The 25,939-nt window shown below is 40.1% G+C and overlaps 1 protein-coding gene across 6 annotated transcripts in view; it reads right to left on the reverse strand.

The window, feature by feature from the left end:
* The window catches only part of TBX15 (T-box transcription factor 15), a 110,280-nt gene that overhangs the window by 28,895 nt on the left and 55,446 nt on the right, over positions 1-25,939 (reverse strand). For all 6 annotated transcript variants that reach the window (XM_025453374.3, XM_035700773.2, XM_035700774.2 and 3 more), the window contains 5 exons: positions 21,627-21,840; positions 16,346-16,447; positions 14,412-14,583; positions 12,967-13,134; positions 1,204-1,268 (listed from right to left, as the gene is read on the reverse strand). In XM_025453374.3, coding sequence (XP_025309159.1) covers positions 1,204-1,268; positions 12,967-13,134; positions 14,412-14,583; positions 16,346-16,447; positions 21,627-21,840 — 721 coding nt within the window. The remainder of the gene's footprint in view (positions 1-1,203; positions 1,269-12,966; positions 13,135-14,411; positions 14,584-16,345; positions 16,448-21,626; positions 21,841-25,939) is intronic.

A 25,939-nucleotide genomic window follows, 5' to 3' on the forward strand; every position in this document is an offset into this window, starting at 1 on the left:
CCTTCTCCCTTTCCCTCTGCTCCTCCCTGTCCTCACTTTCTCTCACCCTCTCAAATAGATAATCTTTTTTTTTTAAAAAAAAGTGCTTCCATACATCATTTTGTAAAGGAAATGGTCACTACAGAGGATTTTTAGCATAAATCTGGATTCAAATAGAATGTGCTATATAGTTCATGAAGTGATTCTAAATATGATACTAGATAGTTTATCTGAAAATTCTTGCAGAAAAAAAATAGCAAAAGTAACTCCAGACAGTCTCTGTCATTCAGATGTAAAGAAATGCCCCCAAAAGGGAAAAATGTCTGAACACTAACGTAAATAGTTAACTGCAAAGCCTACACACTTTACAACACACACGTGTCACATTTGTGGTTTCAGTATAGTTTATATAAAATGAAATTTTTTTGACTGACTAACCTTAGATAGATCTGTGCTCTCTGAGAATTTCAGTTCTCCCCTAGCTCTCTGGATAACAGATTCTGATTTTATATAGGAAGGGTGGGAAAGAAAGAATTTAGAGAGAAGCAGAATTAATGAGAAAAATGCCACAGCCGCTAAGACCATTTACAATAAGTGCAAATAGTCCTGCAAACGTCAGCAGTTCCTAAAAGTTTCCCCATGTGACAATCTAATCCTAATGATGATGCTGAGGCATCAAGAAAGGTCATGTTCTATACACTGTCTTTACTAAGGCAGGCAACATATTTTGGGGACATTTCTTGGGAGAAAAATGGTTAATTTTTAAACAACGTTTTTTAGCTCTTAAAGGTAATAATTTTCTGATAATTTTTATTTGTTCACACTTCCTTGTTTCCTGATAATACAAAATAAATGAGATACCACTGTAGGTGCTGCTGCCACCTATAGTACTCATGAGAAAAAGTAGCAATCTTTCAATGATCATCAATCACCAGAAAACGTGGTTTAAGTGCCTGGATTACCTAGCATGATGCAGGGAGAAAACCACCATGAGGGATCCAATCTGGTGATGTACAGTGTGTTAACAAAAATTGGAAAACTCAACCTTTGGAGGATGGTGTTTTGATTCCCAGATCAGCTTGCCATCTCTCTTTGCCTGAGTCAGCACAGAGGCACAGTGTGCCAGTGTTCCCCGAAAAGCAGGAGTCAAAAGCCACCAAAGGGGTGGGAATAATGTCACACAGCAGAGAAATGTTGGTGAGTCTATTTCCCGATTATTCTTACCTGTTTCTTCCAGAATCTCTGAATCCTTTAGCAAAGGGGTTTCGATCAATTTTTAATCTGGTGATCTAGAAACAAACAAAGAGCATAAATTGTGTTTACATTAACTGATTTCTTTTCTGGTAACTCCTAGAAAATTAGCAAAAAAATCACTCTGTTAGTAACAGCTGTTGTTTTTATTTAGTTTCCTTTAAGTCTGAGATTTAAATGTAAGTTGATATAGGACTTGGGCCTGGCACACAGATGTCTGACCCACCTGACCCACTTCTCCTTAAAAACCAAGGTCTTCCCAGTATGTGACTGTAAACTCTCCTCTGCTCACCTTTCTTGCCCCCAGAAAAGGTGATAAATCACTTGCCTAGACAAAGGCATGGAAATAGAAAACTGGGCAATGGTCAAGTCCTTGGTACATGACATATAGGAAGCACTTGAAAAGCACTTGTTGAGTGAATGAATGAGTGAGCGAATAATGAACAAATGGATTCAGTCAGTCCAATCCAATGGCATCAGGCCACCAGACAACCCACCTCAGCCTGAGAGAAACATATAATTGACTGCCCTTCCCATTTCACTTTATTTGTCCCTTCTCTGGCCCTAGAGATCGTTCATTTAATGACCAAAAATGGTCTTGTAAAAGACACAAAAAGTAGCTACACTTTTATCAAGCTTGCACCCCAAGGAAAATCTATAAACAAGGGACTCAGTGGGGCAGGCTACACCAGTCTCCAAGGCTCACAAGCAAATCAGAAGGCACAAACAACTGTGTGAGCCAGGTGGATGAGTCCTCAGGGGTCATTCTGCTTCAACATCCGCTCAGCACATAAGCCCCTCTCTACCACATCTTATCATTGTCCCCCTCAAACTCGGCGAGGGTCCTACCCATCACCCTCATGCCCCCAGAATAAAACAAGCCTGACCAACAAATTCCACATGTGCTCTTATGTTTCCACTTTCAGCCTTGGTCATGGGAGGCATTTTTGATATTTTTGTGTCTAAACCAGATGTTAATGACTCACTATCTTCAAGCAACAGAGGCGTCAGGGTTGGGGTGAGGGAGTATAGGAAAGGAGGCAAAGCACTTCAATGGAAGGGAATTGTAGAAAGAAGGGAATCTCATTACTGAAGACCACCTTTCCATTTCTGATCATTGCAGAACTTATCATGTCAGGCGGCTAAAGTTATTTCTTATGTTGCAGATCTTTCTGAGTGCCTCTTCCATCTCACTGTGTCAGAGTGGAATTGCCCAAAGCCACAATCTTTAAAGGTCTTTAAAATGCAATGTGAGATTCTGACCAACAGACTTTGACTTGAAAGTACCAAAGTTGTTTTTTTTTTCCCCTAAAAACATTCCTTGCCTCGAGAATGGTACACTAATAATGTAGCACTAATAACGTAGCAAGAGCAATTTTACATCTATTTTATAGACCAGAGCAGGAGCCTTCAGGCCTTGGTTTTCTAAAGTCTAGTGTCTGCCCTGTGAATATTGTATTGAGTTTAAAGACTGTCACTGCTTTTCTGTTTCTGACTTAAAATTCTTTCTTTTTTCCTCCATAATCCACAGCAATAAACTGCACACCATATTTTCTTTTCAAGTTGGGGTTATAATATTTTATTTTCTCTTTCAAGTTGACTTATCCTGTCCGGCTCATTTACGATAGGGTTTTCTGATATATGATTGTGCTGCCATGTTTTGGGGGCCTCCACAGACCCCTGTAAATAAAATGACATTCTATTTCATGGATCTGGGAGAAAAGATTGCAAATCTGCTTCCCACAGCTCAGTCTATCTCTGGCCAAGAACTCTGTGTGAAGATTTAATAGAAAAGTGCCACCAAATGTTAGGAAAAACAGCACCTCTATACTTGTTTCAAAGTTTTTAATGGAGATTTAGAGAGCTTCATGTAGTGTGGTTGCTTACTCATTATTTATTTATTATCAAGTACCTTTATGTGCAAAGCAAGGTGACAGAAGGCACAGGTGACAGTGATATATAGTCCATATATGTCTGGTTCCCCCTACCCCAGAAGCTTATAATCTAGAAGAAAAAAGTAAACATATACACTAACACAAAACAGAAATTGGTAAGGTTTGCAAGGAAGGCAAAGCTTCCATGAGAGCTTAAGGGGAAGTAGCAATGAGTCCCAAGTTGAAGGGCTCTGAGGTTTCACCTTAGAGATAGCACATGACCCAGGCCTTGAAAGATGTGCAGGACTTTAATGAAAAATGCAAAAAGGGGTGAAAGGAACAGTGAAGCATGTCATAAGACATGTCCTATGTAAGCCAGAGCATTGAAGTAGAGAAGCATGAAGGAATGAAGTGCGCCAGAGAAGCACAAGAGTCCAATCTGGCCAGAGTGCAGGTCAGCGGAACAGAGCCAGAGAGGTTGCCCCAAGGCCATATCCCAGAAAGCTTTCACTGCCCTGCTTAGTCATTTATAAAGCCTAGAGGCAGAAGATAGCAATTCAAACAATGTAAACCAAACTACCACCCCAGTTGATGCTCGTGCTGACAACTTTGCCTATGTCTACCAATACCAAGGGTAACAAGGACAATAATTTGGAGGAATAAACCAATGTATTTTCAACCTTCATAATCCATAGTCTCATGATTCCCATATCAAGAGCTAGCCTGGGGGGATCCCTGGGTGGCTCAGCGGTTTAGTGCCTGCCTTTGGCCCAAGGCGTGATCCTGGAGCCCCGGGATCGAGTCCTGCATTGGTCTCCCAGCATGGAACCTACTTCTCCTTCTGCCTGTGTCTCTGCCCCTCTCTCTCTTTCTGTGTCTATCATGAGTAAATAAATAAAATCTTAAAAAAAAAAAAAAGAGCTAGCCTGGTAGCCTCAGATCTTACAAGAGTATGTCATATAGCATAGAAAAGGATGCAAATGACAGTGATCACAAAGGAAAGCAGGTCACAAAGCCTGCTGTCCTCTGGAAGATAAGGATGTAACATAAGGTGAATGCTTATCAAATGGGAAAAGAAGTAAAAAAGCTTCCCCTTCCACCCCAGCTGGAGTATGAAAAAAAAAAAAAGAGAGGAAACAGATGAAAGAGAAGCAAGCAGGTAGATTTACATGTGCCTTAGCTCCCCACTCAAACAAAGTTCGAGGGGTGCAGGTGGTGAGCTTCAGAGGAAGACTGGCAGGGCAACCTCCACACACACACAGGGCTTGCTGCATCAAAGTAAAAATGCTGCCTGGTCTGAAGAATCAGGAAGAGGACCAGGTTAGCATCTCCAGGCCTCCTACCACCCTTCTGTGGTAGGTCAGGGACTTAGAAGTCCTCACATCCCATGACAGGGAAGCCAGGGTGACCTTAACACAGAAGTGCTACAGCCCAGGCAGGAGCCCAACAGAGGACCTAGATGAGCACTGAGGTGAGGCTGAGCCATCCAGGGAGGCCCAGGGAGGCCCAGGTGAGGCAAAGACACAAAAGTACAAGCTCAGCCATCCTCTATCAGTAGAGCATGTCCACACAAGGAACCCAAGGCATGGAACCCAAGGAACACAAGAACCAGACATGACGGTCTCCAGCAAGAGCCAGTGAGGCCCATAGCAGAGGGACCCACAAGAAACCACATGAGGACTCATAACCCCCACTACCTCTGCCCTATGCACACACAACACATCTAGAGGCCATCTGGAGTAGTGTAGGATGCTCATTTGAATAGTTCATTTTCATCCCTACTCCACAGTTGTGTGTATCAATTAGACCCAAATATGGCTGTCAGCCTCCATCTCCCCACTTTTGACCAGAACACAGTCATCTTTTCACTCAACTACTCTATATAACCTTTGGACTAATCTCTCTTCTTCCACTTTTGTCCCTGTTGGTCTCTTCTCTACACAGCAACCAAAGTGATCTTTGTTAACACATATATGGACCACATCATTCTCATCAGTGACTATCACTCTACTCAAAACTCAACCCAAACTCCCTGGCTGGCCTTGCAGAGCCAGCATGGCCCCAGACTACCTCTCCACCCCCACCCATGCTCCTCTACACCTGGCTCACAGTCTCCCACCAAACTCAGATGCTCTCAGGCTACAGTGTGTCAAACTCTTTCCCTGCTCAGGCCGCTCACACTCACTCTACCCCTGAACAAAAATATTCTTTTCTGCACTCTTCACATAGCTGATGCCTAATCCTAAGTCTCAGTCTAAATGTTACCTCCTGAGAGAGATCTTTCTTGATCATCCCTCCAAAATAGGATGCTTTCAGGTAAGAACCATGTCTATTTCCTACACCATTTTACTAAGAGCCTAACATGACATGCTATCTGTGCTCAATGAATATTTGTTCAGTGACTGAATGAGTGGTGAGTGCATGAATGAATAATGTGGGAAACAGGGATCACCAGCCCCAAAGCCATAACATGCCTTGGAAAATACAGACCAGACAACTCCCTTGACCCTATCTGCTTTCACTGCAGCATTATATAGACAGAAGTCTCAAGTGTCCTACTAAGCAGAACAAGGTCTATTAGTAACTGCCCGTGCAGCTAAAGTTATTCTACAGTGGTCATGTTCAAACTTACTCCAAGGATAATGAGGAGACATGGAAAGTACAGAGGTTGGGGGAGCATTTTTCTTCACTGATTTGATTTCCATAACCTTACAGTTTTTTGTGGGTTTTTTTGCGTTTTTGTTATTTTTTTTTATTTTTTTATTGGAATTCAATTCACCAACATATAGCATTACACCCAATGCTCATCCCACCAAGTGCCCCCCTCATTGTCCATCACCCAGTCACCCCAACCCCCACCCACTTCCCCTTCTACTACCCCTTGCTCATTTCCCAGAGTTAGGCGTCTCTCATGTTTTGTCACCCTCACACTGATATTTTCACTCATTTCCTCGCCTTTCCCTTTATTCTCTTTCACTAATTTTTATATTCCCCAAATGAATGAGACCATATAATGTTTGTCCTTTTCTGATTGACTTATTTCACATACTGATTTGTATAGTCTGCATCGTAGAAGACCGTAGCACATGAAGAGGTGTTTGCTGGCTTGCCACCTTTGGTTTTAATAATTTTCACTGACTTTTTGCCTAGTAACATGCAGGCAGTTAATAAATGAGGTATACGTCACAGTGCACAGTGTAGACATAAATAGCACAACCTACAAAGAAAATGAAACTTCAATATCCTGAGTATGATTTTATAATACTGAGGCTGAAAATGCCTCCCCTTATTAACACTCTCTTAGTTATTCTTTTTTTTTTTTACCATATTTCTTTGAAAGGTGTTCATCAAGGAAGAAAAAGAAACTTAGCCCATATAAAAAATAAAAAAATAGAAAACCTCTGTGCTGATTTGATTGAAAAGTTAGAGCACAACTGGCTCAATAGTTTAGGATATAATGAGTGGCTCATAACTCCTATTGGATTTGCTTACACAAACCTGGCTGTGGTTTCAGACTTCCTATCTGGTTCATGTAGCCAATTCTCATCAAGAAATAAGACTGTGTTACCTGAGGAGAACAGGGCTGTGTCTTTTTGAAATCTAGTTTCCTGTTTGGGAAAAAAAAAAAATCAAGGCTCAGCAGCCTTTTCCCCTTAGAAAAGACAAAGACTCTGCAATGGAAATTTCCTGCTAATTCCATGAGGACAGGCTGGCGTCAGCTTCTTCCAAGAAAAAGCATTCGGTGTAGAGTCACCTTTATTCCCACCTCTACTACTTCATTCTCCACGATGAGATTCTGGGCATGGCATACCTTTCCTCTCTGCCTTAGGCCTGCCAAGTTGGCACTCCAAGAGCAAATAATAGTAATAATAACTTCAGTATGCTAGCAGCCCTGGGAGTCTATGGGTCAGTCAGCAAGGGTGGGAGGAAGGAATGGGAAGGGGGGAAAGAAAAGCATAAAATATTTCATGAAAATAGAAACTCTTTCTTCACATTTCACTATTACTTATGTCCAAAGAAGCAGAACCACAGATATGTAAGGAGACTGGTAGTGGAGGTATGCTGGCTAATTATTCATGCAGTCATTTTCCAAGCACATATTCAGTGCTATGCACCATGGGACAGACACAAATGCCTTAGAGTTACACAGATGGAAGACTCCTTCCTCTTAATTAGTGGTTTCTGGGCTTCAGGGCAATTCTAATTCCCTCCCTCCAACATCTGAGGGATCAACATTGATATTCCAGTTACTTATTCTATCAAACAAAAAGAGTTACATCTACCTACCATCTCTTGCCATCATCATTTCATAAAATAAATGACATTTTAGTATCAAAAAAGTAAAACGGACAAAATAAAATACAGTCTATTTAAATGAATGTTTAGGTATAAAACGCCCGCATATTATCTGTATTTTTTTCATTTCTCAGTGGACTATAAAATTTTTCTCCATAAATTGGTAGCTGAGAGGTAAACCATTGATTTGTAAATGAGGATTCTGAGGTGGAGTGATTTGTCAGAGGCAGTACATTCTATCAGCTGCAGAGGTGGATCTAAACCGTGAGTTTCCTAACTTCCGACCTGGTGTTTTCTACCATGTCAAACTGGGTTTTGTAGAGGCACAATGTTTTGTTCTCAAAAAGCTCAAAATGCTGAGAGGAAGACTGGGCAGGCACATAGCTTAGAATGGGACAGGGTCACGAGAGAAGTAGAGTTTGATGAGGGAAAGCTCATTCACAGCTGAAAAGGTAAGGAATGTGGTAGAGGAAAATGTAAGGAAGGTTGGTGTTTGTACTGAACTTGAAGAATGGAAGGAAGCTAGATGAATAAAGATGAACAGAAAATTCATTCCTGAAAAGACAACAGCACACGCAAAAGCAAAGCAGCTTCAAAGTGCCAATAACAGTAAAACTCTCACTAGATTGCTGAACTTTTGTGGGCACGTGATGTAGATTAGCAGGGAAATGAGCCTAGAAATGTAGCTGGTAGCTAGCTACAGAGGACCTTAATAGAAATACTTGGGGGGATCCCTGGGTGGCTCAGCAGTTTAGTGCTGCCTTCGGTCCAGGGCGTGATCCTGGAGTCCTGAGATCGAGTTCTGCATCAGGCTCCCTGCATGGAGCCTGCTTCTCCCTCTGCCTGTGTCTCTGCCTCTCTCTCAATCTCTCTCTCTCCTCTCTCTCTCTCTCTCTCCCTCTGTGTGTGTGTCTCATTAATAAATAAATAAAATCTTTAAATAAAAATAGAAAGACTTGGGATCTTGGACTATACTTACTTTAGCACTGAGGAGTTGACAATTTTTGACAGGGAAAGGATGCAGTTGGAGCTACGCTTTAGGGAGACCCATCCCCCCCAAAAATAAAATAAAATAAAAAAGGAAGACCCATCCCTCAGTGACTATATGTGATGGCTCATAAGACCATAAGACTCAGTTGGAAGCTGTCATAACAGCCCAAGGTGAAGAGAGGGCAGGTCCAGAACAAGGGCAAAAGCAATAAGATTAGAAAGAAGAAAATATTCCATCAGTAGAAGCAATACAGTCTGGTGGCACATTGGATGTGTGGAGAGTCAGGTGTCCAGCCAGCCTGGGTGTCATGATAGAAGCCAACAGGAGACATAGGCTTTAACAATGGAGAGGACCAGTGGGAGTGACAAATGAATAGAATATCTTGGAATATTTTGCTTACCAGCAACAAAACACCAAGTTCCCACCATTCCAAATGTGAACTTGCTACAACTCTATTGGTCTAGACTGGTATGGGGGTTAAAAAAGAGTTGACACACACAAACATTCAAATAATTTCCAACACTTGTGTGTGTTAGCTGCCTCTGCTTGAGAACAATTAATTGTTTTCCGCCCTCACTCATTAAAAAGAATGCAGAAAAAAAAGAGGAAGAAATTATTATTTCAGAGCTAACAGAGAACTTAGAAAACACAGGCTAACTGCTCATTTTCTTGAAGAACTCAAAGCCCAGAAAGAAAATACTTTGCTCAGAATGACACAGGTAGCTAGTGGGACATTTAGGATGAAAACTTAGGTCTCCAGTGTGGAGGTTTCTTAAAGAGTTAAAAATAGATCTGCCCTATGACCCAGCAATTGCACTGCTGGGGATTTACCTCAAAGATACAGATGCAGTGAAACGCCGGGACACCTGCACCCCGATGTTTCTAGCAGCAATGTCCACAATAGCCAAACTGTGGAAGGAGCCTTGGTGTCCATCGAAAGATGAATGGATAAAGAAGTTGTGGTCTATGTATACAATGGAATATTACTCAGCCATTAGAAACGACAAATACCCACCATTTGCTTCGACGTGGATGGAACTGGAGGGTATTATGCTGAGTGAAATAAGTCAATAGGAGAAGGACAAACATTATATGGTCTCATTCATTTGGGGAATATAAAAATAGTGAAAGGGAATAGAGGGGAAAGGATAAAAAATGAGCAGGAAATATCAGAAAGGGAGACAAAACTTGAGAGACTCCTAACTCTGGGAAACGAATTAGGGGTGGTAGAAAGGGAGGTGGGCAGGGGGTGGGGGTGACTGGGTGATAGGCACTGAGGGGGGCACTTGATGGGATGAGCACTGGGTGCTATTCTATATGTTGGCAAATTGAACACCAATAAAAAATAAATTTATAAAAAAAAAAGAAAAGAAAACTCAGGTCTCCAAAGGGCTAGCCTACTGTTGTCTGTGGAAAGTACACTGCCTTTCCTTAGGAAGACTGGATAACATTTCATTTCAATTCCTCTTTTCTCTCCTAGGCCTCCTAACCATTCCCTTAAAAAGAAATACATGAGGTAAATAATTTTGCCCTGAAATGTTAATTGTTCTCATTCAAGACAGTTGAGGGAAATAAAAACACGGTAGTAGGTGATCTAGCTCACAGAAGAGAATAGTTTATGCTACCTGGCGTCTCCACGACAAGTCTGAAAATGATTGCTAGGTAACAGAATGCAGACCTCAAGATTCCTGGGGGAAATACCTGAGGTTACTTTGCTTTACTAGAAGACATTATGTTATATGAAATCATATCTACAGCCAAAGGGAATGTTTAATAATCATGTACATTGATGTATTCAGGGACTGGAGACTTGTGAAACAGGCAAAAACCATTATCTTGATATCAAACTGGGCAGAATTGGGTGTACATGACTCATCTCTTGAATTCACCAACACAACATGAGAACAGAAAGATAAAAGTAGTTACCTATTGATTATAATACCTTCAAGGGCCAATGCAGGTCCTCTGATTCCCAACGATCCACTTTCTTCTTTTTTTTTTTTATTTATTATTTATGATAGTTACAGAGAGAGAGAGAGGCAGAGACACAGGCAGAGGGAGAAGCAGGCTCCATGCACCGGGAGCCTGATGTGGGATTCGATCCCGGGTCTCCAGGATCGCTCCCTGGGCCAAAGGCAGGCGCCAAACCGCTGCGCCCCACTTTCTTCTTAATAAGCAATTTATTTTGTAAAATTGCCTCTACTCCCCACTCTCCTTCATGCCTGTGCTGACCCAGCAATTTCCCAACATAGGCTGACTACTAGTAATCAGATGCTGGGTGTGTGCCAGAGGCTTTACTCATGTTCCCTCATCTAGTCCTCATCACTAACTCGATGAAGCCAGGACATTTTCAGACGAGGAAACACTGATGAGTGGAGGTAAGAAATTTGCTCAAAGTCATCAGTGGAAAGGTCAGAAATGAGACCAGATATGTCTGCTACCAAATCCTATGAACTTAATCATGGTGTCCAGCCCCCAACCAACCACCAAGACCCCCACCCCAGTTCAGATGAAGACAAAATATTCATATGAGAAGAATGTACTCAGACATGGGAATGCTGTGAGAGAAGGCAAAGGAATTGAGAGGAATTTCAGGCAGCCATGTTTGGTCTTCTTTCATTGTCATTGTCGCGGTGAATTGTGGCTGTCTAGTTTCAGTTTGGGTCACAGTACTGATGCTCTTGACCTCTACAACTGATCTCAGTGAGGCAGCAGAATGTCCATTCACCAGTGTTCTAGTTTGCCCTACAATTAAATTCTAAAATTGTAATATTTGTTACATATCTCTGCTTTCATAAGAAACTAATAATTAAAATGGTGGCTGGGTGTCTTGGAAAAAAGTCTAATCAGTTATTCAGAAAACTTAACGTTGTGCTCCCCCTCTCCTGAACCACACAGTTAATTTCAAGATTCCAGTTGCTCCAAAGGGCATGTCTATATTGCTGCACTATCTTGTTTCAGAGCTTTAAAAATCTTGATTATTAAAGATTCCTGTAAGGACCCTCTGTGGCCTCTGTTATTTTGCTATCTAAGGAGCTTGAGAGGATTCAATAGCTTTTAAATGCTACCCAAAGCAAACTAAAACCCTTTCTCTACTTTAGATCAAATGTGGCAACCACAAGGAAAAACCTAAAATCGGGCACACTTTACAGCTGCTGAGAAAGCCCAACAAGTGTATAGTACTTGTCTACCAGACTAAAGGGTTGTTGTATATCAAGTTCCTCTGGAGGCAACATCTAAGGAGAAAACATCTTAAGAGTTTTATCCACATGCAGTATGAAAGATCAAAATACTCTTACTATATGAACCAAAGATTATATCACTCACCTTCACTTGCCTGACACATAGTAAGCACTCAATAAATACTTAGTAAATGAGTATTTTTCCTCGATTTCTTTCTTTGTCAGAGCACCAAGCATAGTATCCAACACAAAAAGATATCTAATATTGTGGTAGAAGTTCATTTTGCTCCAAGCAGGCCCAAAATCAAAATATGCAGACTTTCAAGCAAAATAAACAAGCAAAAACTCTTCTTTTTAGAAAAGTATTCACCTCAGGATCCTATTAATTAGACAAATTGTCAAAAGATGAAATACAGTGTAATTTGCAAAAAAAAAATGAGATGCATATGCAACTTTCAGGGAATTGCATAAAGTGAGATCACTTGTAAGTCCATCTACTTACCCTCCTTGAAAAAAAGAACATTGTCTAGAATGCCCACAACAATTCCAGACTTGGCATCTCTCTTCCCTCTCCCCGTACCTCACTCCCACTTACTTCCCCCATTAGTCTGCCAATTCTCATGTGTGTCTTATCATCAGAGAAAGCATCAGCTCTTCCAGGAAACCTTCCCTCATTCCCTAAACCCAAAAGCACCCTGTCCACATCTCTGTCATTAAATTATTCCACTGTTTTATCATTATTTATTTACATGTCTTTCACTCAACTAAAACTCTTCTTGCTTATGGAGAAATAAGTCAATCTGCTCGATTTCTCTATTAAGACTGGAATATTGTAAGTTCTCAAACATTTATGGAGTGAATGAACATATTGCTGACATAAAAACACAGATGTTAGGGTGTGGTTGGTGATCACACAGAGGTAAATTTAGTCTGATAGTGTAAATGGAAGCAGTGGGTCTTCAATGGATTTTGAGAGGCTTGATGACTTTGATGTAGCTGATGCAGGGATACATGGAAAATTGCAGAAAAGAGGGAAGGAATGAATCAAACCTTGGTACTTGCAAAGGAATTGCAAATGATGAAGAACGAACGTTTGCCACATTGCAGGAGAGACCATGAACACGGGTACAAGTGCAGAGAGACATGAAAATGACTTAGGAGATTCAGTCCTCCTGGTCAAAGATTTTGTCTTTGATCTAAATCTAGACTATACCAGCTGCTACTAGGCATCATGGCCTTGTCATCACCAACATAGCATTTGCACAGCAAGCCTGGCATCTCTCATTCCAGCTTTTCGGTGTCATGTAGAAGGACAAAGCATTTCTTATCAAAAGCATGAATAAGCTCCTTTAAAAGCAGATACAGCAGAAGACTCTCAAAGGCAGCCTCTTACCTGCTGGTTCTGGTAGGCTGTGACCGTGGTAAACACTGTCTCAGGGAAGTTGAATGTTTTCACGCCATCCCCAACAGGGACAGGTTTGGTGGGCGACAGGTCACTGCTGAAATCCTTGCGGATCACGTGAACCCGAGGCTGGTATTTGTGCATAGAGTGCAGAATGATCTGAAATGAGAAGGGGCCATGTTATGCCAGAGTTGCTCAAAAGTCCCTACATCTTTTCAAACTCTCATGCAAACACAACCACAGGAAAGAAGCACTATAGGAAGAACATGGATTAGGGGGCTGGGATGTGTAGGAAACTGGAAGTCAGTGTACTTGCCTATGGCAAGAAGGACTAAGTGACTGGATAGCACTACATGGACCCAAACAGCAGAGTATCCCAATCATGGGGGGTGGGGTGGATGTGGTATTGCCTTAATTGGACCATACTGAATAACTGTCCCAATACCAAAGACAGCACTCTGCTAAAAAGTCTCAGAATCTCAGGGATCCCTGGGTGGCTCAGGGGTTTAGCAGAGTGTGATCCTGGAGTCCCAGGATCCTGGAGTCCTTCGGCCCAGAGTGTGATCCTGGAGTCCCAGGATCAAGTCCCACATCAGGCCTGCATGGAGCCTGCTTCTCCCTCTGCCTGTATCTGTCTGTCTGTGTGTGTGTGTGATTAATAAGTAAATAAAATCTTTTTTTTTTTAAAAGGGCTCAGAATCTCTATGTGATAGTTGCTCCCTCTTTCACATTTTCATCATGGGCTCATGCTATCTTTACATTCTCTAAGCTGTTATCTACACTTTGTTACCAAATTTATTGCCACTCTCTCATATCCTGTGAGTGAATGGTGTATGTGTGTTCTTTCTTCCTTGGAAAATTGTCATTTCCTTAAAGACAAGAGCCATGGTTTTAGTTATTCCATCTTCCTGTAGCACCCATCTGGATCCTGGCATTTAGTGAAAGTTCTATGTACTCCTGGCCATGAAATATAAATTAATAACATCAAGTGCCCTAATGATACCTGGAAAGTTTTAAGATCTATTCTTCTCTTAAAAATAGATACATTTTCTTGACAAATCAGCCCAAACCATCACTTCAATCATTTCTCTGAGTTTATTGTCCCATGAGTCATTCCACTGAATGTTGTGATTTCCTTCACCATTTTTAAACGTGTCCTGTGTTTCTGCCTTCAGACTCTCCCCTGTCTAGACTTCGGGTCCCTGGAACATGAGAACTCTGATAAACACAACCCAATGCACAGCAGACATTTGCTAAATGTTGGATTTGTAATAAATGAAATTTCATGGGAGGAAAAAAAAGAACGTATGCTTATACTTAAAATGATTCAAAGTGGCATAGAGATTCTTATTTTACCTGTTTGAAAAAGCCTAGAACTAGTCAGCTCTAGAGCCAAAAGGGAGGAAGAAGGAGATGGATGGGATTCTTTGACTCACATGTCCTTGATCATCCAACTCATTGTTGGTCAGCTTGAGTTTGTCGAAACTGACCACCTGTCTCATCCAAGTGTCTCCAGAAGCTAGAGAATCAGGGTGTATATAAACTCTTGGGGGCACAGGGGAGTCCGCGTTGCCAGCCACCATCCACTTGGAGCTGTGGTACACATATCTGAGGTGGAAAGGAAGAGAGGAGAAATCAGAGACAGAAACAGAGAGGGAAGAGAGGCCCAAGAAGCCAGAAGAGACAGGAGGGGGAGAGATGGAGAGAAAGCAAGATGGAAAATAGTAGGGATTAAACAGAGAATACAAGACAGCAAAAGAGTAGCATAAAGAACCAGGGACAATAAGATAGAGATGAAAACATAGAAGGAGGTGGGGTGGGGGAGGGCAGCAAAGGGTTGTGGTTAATGATCAAAGCTGCTGCCCTCACAAGGAAAACATTCTCACAGTCCTTTTTCTTTCTTCTCCTTCTCCTTGCCTTGCACCCCTGTGTGCTCACAGGCATCCTGAATCCACGTGTCTAGCTATGGAAAAGGTATTTTACTGCAACCTTTCACCTTTCAAATGCAAACCATATAATCCGTTGGCCACTTGTTCAGGATTTGGTTCCTTATTAAAAACATCTTCCATATTGTCCTATAAAACACAGCCATGTGCAGAGACCCTCCAAGCCCCTCACTTGTTAACCATTTCCTTGCTGAGAATCTGAATTTTGAGGCATTTCTGGAGACCCTTTGCCTCAGTGCAACCATTCCCAGAAACACCACCAAGTCCTCCCAGTTAGTGTTTAGTGTTTCTTTGATGAACCCAGTTTTGAATATCACCATCATCCACATTCTCCCACAAAGCCACTGGAAGTGATATGATGTTAGTAGCAAAGGAGGTCAGTTTTCTGGAGTTTGTCAATTGCCCTGCAGTTCTAAAGAGAGTTCTCTATGGATTTGTCACCTCCTTGCTTCTCACTAACAAAGAACCACACAGGATCTGGATGCTAGCAAACAGAGGCACTCAGTCCAAATCACAAGATCCTCTAAAATTGATTGGAAGCATCTCTTGTCCTAAGTCCTGCATCCAGATCACTTCTCTCTTAATCAGCTCTCTCCCTCTGCCATACTAGTGCTGGCATTTCCCATTCATTCATTCATTCATTCATTCATCTCTCCCCTCCTAATTCATAGAGCTAGCACCAAGTTCTCAAATATTTCAAGAATAAGACATGATTCACTGATCTGATTGAAATCTCAAGAGATTGGTTAAGCCACAACTTGTTTCAAATAAGACTGATGTATAACCCATCCAAGAGACATAGACATTGTGTTGGACACTTACTATAATGACTTTGAAGGAAAGTTATTTAACAACTCACTCACAACCCATATTGATAAGCAATAATTCTGCTTCACTAAGTGTCCTTCTTGAAATCTTACCCAATTCTCCTCTTCTTCCCTTCCATCATCCACAAGATAATCCATCAGTTATATGATTGAATATACTGCACTGGTCCACTTCTCCTCTGCCTCTCCAAAATAAATCATCTCAACTCACTTAGCATTTCATAAACCAAATCATTCAATGTGTTAATCACTTTCAATGTGAACTGAATTAACTTTAGACTTAATCCATAAAGTCTAAATCCATTGATTTTTGCAACCCTGACAGACACTATACAATCCCACTCTCTACAGAGATGGGGAGGGTTCCATACCAAATGATTACTAAGTCCTGATTTCCAACCATGAGTGACTACTTCCTACATGATGCTTTGCTACAAGCTATTGGTACTTCCTCCATCCTTGTTCCCTATATAGTATACGATACAGTGCATTGTTAAAATACTTCATCTAAGGAGTTTAAAGAACTGTCTTGGAATGATAATGGAATTACCTTGGAATGGTAATGTCCACAATTCCACATCCCAGAGTCATCATTACCTGTATCTTTTATTGTCCACAGGCACAATGTCCATTGCTATGTAATACTGCTGGTGTGGATCCAGGCCAGTGATTTTCACTCTCATGGCAGGAAACATCCTCCTATAAAGGGGAATAGGCAGTAAGCTCAACAATCACAGAGGGAGAAGGAGCAGGAGTAAAGGCTTGGAGAGCTTCTTCTTATGAAGAATGATAAGCAAACCAAAGTCCAGTTCCTCCAATTCTCAAAGTTGCCTGCTTTTTTACACTTTGGAAATTATTACTATAAAATATGCTGAGGACTCACTGAAATGGCACCTCTTCTTGCTGCTTTAAGGATCTTCTCTTTATCTTTGGAATTTGCGAGTTTCACTATTAAATGTCGAGGTGTTGAGCGGCTTTTATTGATTTGGGGGGGGTGTCTCTCTATTTCCTGAATCTAAATGCCTGTTTCCCTTCCCAAATTAGGAAAGTTCTCAGCTATGATTTGTTCAAATACATATTCTGGACCTCTGTCCCTTTCAGTGCCCTCGGGAACCCCAATTAACCTTAGATTTTTCCTTCTGAGGCTGTCATTTATTTCCCTTAACCTATCCTCATGATCTTTTAATTGTTTTTCTCTTTTTTCCTCAGTTTCCCTCCTTGCCATCAACTTGTCTTCTATATCACTCACTCGTTCTACCTCGTTAACCCTTGTCGTTAGGACCTCTAGTTTGGATTGCATCTCATTTAATTGATTTTTAATTTCTGCCTGATTGGATCTAAATTCTGCAGTCATGAAGTCTCTTGAATCCTTTATGCTTTTTCTAGAGCCACCAGTAGCTTTATAATTGTGCTTCTGAATTGGCTTTCTGACATTAAATTGTAATCCAAATTTTGTAACTCTGTGGGAGAGAGGACTGTTTCTGATTCTTTCTTTTGAGGTGAGTTTTTCCTTCTAGTCATTTTGCTCAGTGCAGAGTGGAAATGGCACCTCTTCTTAACTTAAATTGACCTACTTGATGACTCACACACTTCCAAGAGCTCCTACCATGCCCTGATTTATATTATTAACCTTTAATGTGATTAGATTGATAATGTATGTGTATTTATACATACATTTCCTATCAGATTATAATATTCTTGAAAATGCTTACACTCTTACACTTAACATATTTGAGTAACTTATGTTCTTATGACTCAAGTAGCTTATCACAGTTGATTGTAGGTGATGATGAAATATTTTTGATTGGTTGAGTCTATTTAAAAGTAGTCTCTCAAGAAAAGAAGAAAAAAGGAAGAGACTATCAATCTCCAAAGTACCAACAAAGTTGCAGGGTTTTTTAAGCATAAAACTGTAGAAAAATTTCTGCAAGTTCTCAGGCTGTCAACATATGTGTCAGAAGAGGACCCTGTGGAATAAGGAGCGAATACCAAATGAATTCTAGTGGCCTCTGGGCAATACCTTGTTTCTACCACAATGGCTTGTTAAACTTGCCAAAGCAAGCGAGGTCAGGATACGGCACTTTACAACTACTCTCATAATTGAAGAGGAGGAGAGAGAGCAACCCAGAAGAGTATTGAGTTTCAAGGGTCTAGAATAAAATTCTCCATTTTTCTTTAACCATAAAAAAGTAGAAAAACATCAAGCTCTTTTGTATGTCATTCATTTTGGAGTCAGACATAAAAAGTGCTCAGTTCAAAAATTTGGATTGCATGAATGTGTTCTAGGGTACTTGTACACAAAATGCTGCATTAAGCTTAACCATCTGGGGCCAGTTAGTTGAGCTGGGCAGGGCACAGTGCTAATGAGGTCAAGGTCACAGGCTTGATCCACATACAGCCTAATTGGCTTTGCTCCATTTCACGGCCATAGACCATACTCTGACCCCAGACAGCCATCTTGCATATGTGCCCTAGTTGTTTACACATGGGGCTTTCTGTGCTAGTCACACACTGCATTGCTCACTGGAAGCAACTCAACATGCAAATGTCCTGTGGTAGTAGGTTAGTGGCATAATCATATCCAGGTGGCGAGTGGGGGGGAACACAAAAACTTAATGGGAATGATGGCTAATTCTTAAATATTACCAAATAATAATATACAACCATTCCTTCTTTCCTACTTTATAACTTCTCAGAAGCTTCTATTGGTATATAATTCTGGATATTCTACCTCTAGCCTCACAAGTTTAATTACAAAGCCTTATATTTTTGTCTTATGGTGAGATAATGAAATTCAATGGTGGATTTCTCATAATGATTAAATCTAGCATTCACTATAGGTTAGGCACTTGAATCCACATTAATTCTTTCCAAAAACTTGGGAACATTGGTCTATATATATTTACATTTAAACCAGTAATTCGGGATCCCTGGGTGGCGCAGCGGTTTGGCGCCTGCCTTTGGCCCAGGGCGCGATCCTGGAGACCCAGGATCGAATCCCACATCAGGCTCCCGGTGCATGGAGCCTGCTTCTCCCTCTGCCTGTGTCTCTGCCTCTCTCTCTCTCTCTCTGTGACTATCATAAATAAATAAAAATTAAAAAAAAAATTTAAACCAGTAATTCCTTTCTTAATAACAATGACTTATGACTGCCTTGTATTTATAAATGGTTGGAGAATACCTTAACAGGGATAGAGAGAAAGTCCTCTCACTTGCTATCTGAGGTAATAAAATGTGGTTCCTCTCAGCTATCTACATAGGATGTGTTACACTGCAAGAGATGAATTTCTTTCCTTCATGATTCCAAGAAAAAAGGTTAGATGTTTTTAAATTCAATACCTGTTTTGTCTGGAACACTCACATGACCTTGAGTGAGGAAGCTACCGTTTCTTACCAATACCCAACTTCTAAATGAATGAGATGTGTGACTTTTGAAAAGTTACTTAACATTATCATCGATAAAAAAAACAAGAGGGGCTATATAATCTCTAAGATGCCTTCTTGCTTTAAAATTCTATGACTACATTTGAATTCTCTTCTTAAAAATTTACCAAAAGTTGCTTTTTCTTTTTGCCAGTATTTTAGCACATAATATCAAATGAAGTCATAACACCCTAGGGAAAAATTAATCTTCCATATTCAAAAAATGACTATGTTTGGTTTTAATTTAATGGCTAAATTTAGGCCAATTCTGTGTCTTCCAAACCCATTAATCCCTACAACCACCTCTGTCCATGGTGCTGATTCTACAGATTATATTGGTACATTAAAAGATTGAGGGTTCTGTAGATTGCAGTAGCTCTCAACCAATATATTACAGTTTGGGATGTGAGAAGAAGTAGAGTGTGGCTAAAATGTAAGCAAGAAAAAGGACAGAGAGTCATACAAAACTAATGAAACTAAGAAAATGAAAATTAAGATTAAAATTGGAAAGGACACAACAAAGGAAGGAAAAGGAAAAGAAAGAAACAGACGTGGCAGGAAGTGAAGACAAGTCACAGAAGAGAAAGCTTTCTTTGAATGCTTCTGAATTATCCCAGAATTACTTGAGTGGAGTTACACAGAGCAATAGCAAAGGCTGAGGCAATCCCATAAATAAGCAATGAATAATGTATCTAAACCTAAACAAAGGAATATGGCTAAAGAACAAACCATATATATTTGTATTCGAAATATCTGGGTAGATCCAGGTATCAAGTGAATCTGGGAAGACAGAGAGGTGGAAATGAAAACAGTGCAGAACAAATCTTGAAATGAGATCACAGGAGAGCTGTGAAAACCAACCCACTTGCCAAAAACGAAGAATAAAAACTTTGTCCTTGAATTGCTGTTTCCTTCTAAGCCATAACATCTCAAAATGTGGAATAGAAGTAGACTGAAACTCATGCAACAAAAGGTATGGTATTGGAAATAATTCCTCTTCAGAGTTGCTCCTCCTAAGAAGCCTTTTAATGGTTATATTCACTACCAAAACTTAGAGAAGGAAGAAGGTTCCAAAGGAGAAATAAAATGAACTAGATTTCAGGCTTATTTTGACCTCATGCTTTTGTGATGTCTTATATTGGGAGCTTTCTCTACATGCATTCAAATACTCCTTTACTTTAAATGTCTATGTTCATGAAGGCAACCAATGACCAATCAGGTGGGTCCTTTTAGTCCTTATGATGGGTTAGTCCTACATAGATTGGGTTTAAAACATGAAATCAGTATAACTGTTTTAACTTTAATTATTCCTACACATTCAAAAGCTTAGTCCAAATTTATTTTTACTTAAATCATTTTGGGGGCACCTGGGTATCTCAGTGGTTGAGCATCTGCCTTTGGCTCAGGTCATGATCCAGGGGTCCTGGCATCAAGTCCCACATCAGGCTCCCCACGGGGAGCCTGCTTCTCTCTTTGCCTATGTCTCTGCTTCTCTGTCTCTCATGAATAAATAAATAAAATCTCTTTTAAAAATTAAAAAATAAATAAATAATTTTTAGATTTTTTAATCCAAGGGCAAAAACTACAACCATTTCTTAATAGTGCAGAATTATAAATAGTTAAGACCACTGCTTTAGAGCCAGATAGATCTGTGTGGAATTCTGGAGCTGCCCTTTCCTATCAATGTGACCTTAGTCAAGTTCATTAACCTCTTTCAGCCTTTGTGTCTTCATCCATGTATGAGATTATACTATTGTATCTCATAGGATTCCTGTGATGTCTAAATGATATAATATAGGTTGAGTACCTGGTATGAAACAGAGACCTAACTACAGGAAAACCGAAAGCTGTCAATGAATGAATAGCTTAATTAAAAGTGTTTATTTCAAGCAAAATTGTATTTTAAAAACTTTTATCATCCTACATAGTTTTGCAAGAGTTTCCATCGGGTCACCTTTAAAGTTTTGTAATAATTTCAAGCCAACAATAAAGCAGGGCTCAGACACAAAACACGCCCAATTCTTACCAAAAATAAAATTCTTACAAAAACACCTGGTTGCTTTTAATGCCTTAGAAGATGCAACCTGTTATTTGGGAAGCAAATTTTTTCTCTTGAAAACATTGGATGGTGAAGTACCACTTGCTTTGAAAATCTACCATTTGGTTCTTACGTACCACATCAACCTCTCTTATGAGCTGAAATACATTTGTAGGCAGAAGATGTTTGTGAGTGTAGAGGTGATTTAGAGGTTGTAATGGCCCTTAGAGGAAAATAGCAAAATCACCATAAACACAAGATCACTTTACCAAGATGTCTGCATGCAGAAAAGAGAGTACAAGTTGCTTTGGCTTCAGCAATGCTACCTACCACAAATAAGTGGAAAGAAAAATATAACAGCTCCTACTTCTGTTCTCCATTCTTGGAATCTGGACATTCAAAGGACCTTGTCCTTACCTGCCTGCTTTGGTGATAATCATCTCAGTTCCAATATCATGGAACCTCTTCCAGAGGTCAGCACACTGCAGCTCCACCTGAATTTCTTCCATGGAAGACATGGCTGCAGGCACAGGGCCTGCAGCACCAGGGCCCAAGTCAGTGTGAGTGTCAAAGGAGCAGGAAGTACGCTCAGTGAGCACCTCAGAGTCTGAACCAGTGCTTTGCTCGGAATCTGCAAAATAAGCAATCAAGTTTTAAGTGAGAAACTGCTGAGCTTCCCCCTGCAACCATGGCCCTAAAAGATGGGAGGTTGGGTTGGGGGCATAATGGAGTAGGAAGGGGGTGAACAAAAGAAGGCTTAAAGCTGGGAAGCTCCAGAGCACAGCACTCAGGGTATTTTATTATTTTTTTTATGGTTTGTTTTGGTGATTTATGACCATCTTTTAGGTTTTGTGTTTCCAACATGACATCTGGCATTTTAGCAACAGCTGAAGAAAACTGGTCCACAAAAGGCAATATAAAGAGTACTACTAATGTCACCACAGTGAAGGGAAGAAGCCAAACCGGGACAGTAAAGTAAATAAATGCCAAATTAAAAAATGATAATAATAATAATTACAGACCACAGCTCCAAATCTAGACAATTTCACTGGGGGTGTGAGTGTGGGAGGGGGATTGTTCAGTGCTAATAATAACGTGTTCTTTAATGTCATACCACTCAGCATCATTGCCCATCAGTCAGTAATTTTTAAACAAAGCTATTTTTCCTCTATATATCCTGGTCATCAAAAGTAATGAAAAGTTGTTTGGGATCTTTAGAAGCACTTTGTCATATATCTGAGTAAATGGCTTTTCCTAAGAGTTCCAATCAGGCCATTTTGGATGAAAAGAGGGGGGAAAATGTCTGTTGTAAGGCAAGGATATAAGCATATGGAAAAAGTTACCCAAGAAAGCAGTTGAAACAAAGGGAATAAATGAGTTCAGGAGACACCTTGATTGGTTTCTGAAGTATGAGCAGAGGGGAGGGGTGATCCAAACAGGAAGGTAGGATTGAGAGCAACCAAATAAAAAGCTGGCATGCTGTGCCAGATGGTGCTTTCTTCCTGTGTCTTCTGTACTCATGAAGGAGTTTGGGCGGAGGGTGGGGGGAGGGGGGCATGGTGAGTGATAGAGAAAGCTGGAGTCAGATTTACCAGGAAATTTACTGTAATTTTTAAAGCTTTTTACTTTTAGAAGCTCAATGCCAAGAATTGTATCTCATAAGATTTTCCAAATTCAGATTAGCTGATACAATCTTCTTACATCAAATGATACTGCAAGCTAAGCCTGAGAATCTATTTCTCCAACCCTCCCTTAACATCTAGGATTCTGATTGCTTCTCCTATAAATAAATACATACATGAATAGAGTTGGAAACAGCAGTTCTTATGCTGACAACTGACTGTTCAGTGTTGTCAAAGGTCAGGGCCTCTTGGACATCTGTCCTTGACACTAACAGGATGAAGAAGGATGGGATGGAAAGTCAGACCATCTTTCAGCCATCTTCACCTACCTGCAGCAGGTTCCTAGGCTTGTGAAAACCCATCCCACAAGCCCTTCCCTTTTCTTTCATTCTAGCCCTGACATGTTCCTCTTTAAAACCCAAGCAGCATTGCTGGCAAGTCTCCCACATGCTGCCAGCACCCACAGGGAGCAAAGTGCCACTTATCTCTTCCCAGTTCCTCACCCTTCACTTCTGAAGACATTCAGGGTACTGCAGAACTGAACCAAGCTCTAAAATGACAGGAAAGTCTTTGCCCCAAATCTAGATTATCCACAGTCACTATATATAGGTTTTACATGTTTAAGCATACAATTTTATACTTGGAGCTAAACAGGAGCTAACTTTGGTTTCCTTCAAGCACAGAAAAGTGGAGCTACTTATCTAAGATGAGAGCTGCTGCTGAGTGACAAATCTCCATCATAGCTTGATTCTATATGCCTAACCACTTCAGAGGCATTATATCATCATCAAACACTCGGCCAAACACAGTAATTCTGATCCCCTGAGACATGGATTCCCAAACCCCATTGTTCCTGTGATATGCCAAGAGCTCCTCACTTATCATGAGTGTTTTGAACTTTTCAGAAACTTCCGAAAGCAAGAGTTTCAAAAAACAATTTTGTCCTACCTTTGGAAGTAAAGTGGTATGAAATTCCCTTACATAATGTGCTATAATTATGAAAAAGTTGGAAATTTTGGACATATGATCTCCCCAATAAGTGTTTAGGAAGAAGGAGAGGAGAAAACATCACTGCACTAAGTGAGAACTTTTTAATGGTGGCCAAATTGGGGTTGGGATTTGAATGGGGACTATGGCTGGAGAACTGGGAAACCAGAGATTCTACTTTTAACTCGCCATGTCATCAGAAATAAAATGGAATCTCAAAATGTAACATTAAATGGACTAATGAATCACCTTAGACAAGTCACTTAACTATAATGGATATATTTCCTTATGGTGCATTTAGAAGGACTTAGCTGAAAACTTTTATAATCTCTTCCACCTCTAAGGACTTGAAAAGTGTCAACACATACTTTCTAATGTGACTTTCAGTGATAACCCAAGAAACCTCAATTAGAAGCATCAAATTAAAATGGCTTGGGCAAGACAAGTTAAATGAGGAAAAACATTGGGGACTTAGATTCACATTATCATAGAAGTTAAAGAATTCAGTGGGTATTCTGTTTATAGTTTCAATCAAATCAATCAATAAGCACCTATCAGCATGTGGCCCTATATGAGGTACCATGTAGGTAATTTGAAACAGAATCCCAGACCTTGCGAAGTTTCCCAGTTAGTGTTGATTAATTATGTGTTTATTGGGTGCTTACTTTGTGTCCAGCACTGTGCCAAATCCTAAAAAATACCAAAGTACAGAATGAGGCTCTGTTGTGTATTGTGTATACACAATTGTGTGTGTGTATACACAATTACATACTGCCTTGTTTGTCTCATAGAAACCTAGTAAAAAGAAGGATCTGAGAGGACTGGAAAAGTTCTGGGGAACTCATGCTTACTAGAAAAAAAAGTGGACAAGATGTAAAGACATAGGAGTATTTGCCCATGAAGAGGATTTTCGGACACAGTTGTTTGTTTCCCTGGAAATACTCTGTGGTCCTGGATTCTCACTCCCACACAAAATACAGTCCAAGTGACTTTTATATACAGAATACAGGCACCAGTCCACATTTTCAATAACATAAATTAAGCTACCCTATAATTAAATAGGGATAAGATCAACTCCCTAGGTAAAAATAAAATGTAATTCCTTTGTAAAATACATTTCTAAATCATAGTTAGATAAAATATGTAGGCTAACTAAATCATTTATTTCAGCTATTAATCAGAATGTATAATCAAGTTAACTAAGTCATTAAATAAGAAATGCAGAGCAGGTTACTTCAATCAAATAGGGCCATCCATTCAGAAATACAACCAGTCTCTTGAATATCAGAAAACACCTCTGTGTTTTCAAGTTGTTTTTTTTTATTCTTGGCAATTTGTGACTTCCTGCCTTCAAAAAATAACCATGAGGAACTCATTTGAATGACCTAGAAAGACATTTTGACTGTCAGATGTCTCTTGTGGATAGCATTGTAACAAGTGAACTTTTAGAAAATCAGGAACGTAAATGATAAAGTCACACATCACTAAGGAAGTTAAAGAAAACTTTGGGAACTTGCATGGAGCCAGTTACAGGTCACTGGAGAACATCAGGTGACTCATATAGTCAAACCAACATACCTATTACCATCCAAAAAAGTCCGTAAACAAGAGATTCTAACCGTTAGCTTATAGTGTCACTTGTTTTCTATCTCTGATCTATTTCATGTTGATAATAATGGACACTGTCAACACCAAGTTCCTATAGAAAGTTGAGTTTAGCTTATAGCAAGTTCAATTCTCAATTCACACAAAATAATAGCATAAGAGAAATAGATGCTTCATTTACATTTTACACATTATTTAATATATCCTTCCATTTGATAGGTAGAGATGGTATATTTTTATGTCCAATATATTGATGAGGAAATTGAGACTAAGAAAATTAAAAAACAACAACATGGCCTAGAAGGCAGGTCTTTTGCCTCCTAATCCAATGATCCAGTCTCTCCCAAGAACATATTAGATCCAACCCTGGTCAAAATAGCCAGCAATTCTGTAATAACCCTCAACTATTGTAACCATCCTTACAAATGAAATGGCTTAATATGTTTGATCCTGGCCAAGTCATATAAGTATTTTGGCCCTCATTTTCCTTAGTCATTTTAGCATAGCACATGCACA

This window comes from Canis lupus, chromosome 17 (genome assembly GCF_003254725.2).
Source record: "Canis lupus dingo isolate Sandy chromosome 17, ASM325472v2, whole genome shotgun sequence".
Lineage (NCBI taxonomy): Eukaryota > Metazoa > Chordata > Mammalia > Carnivora > Canidae > Canis > Canis lupus.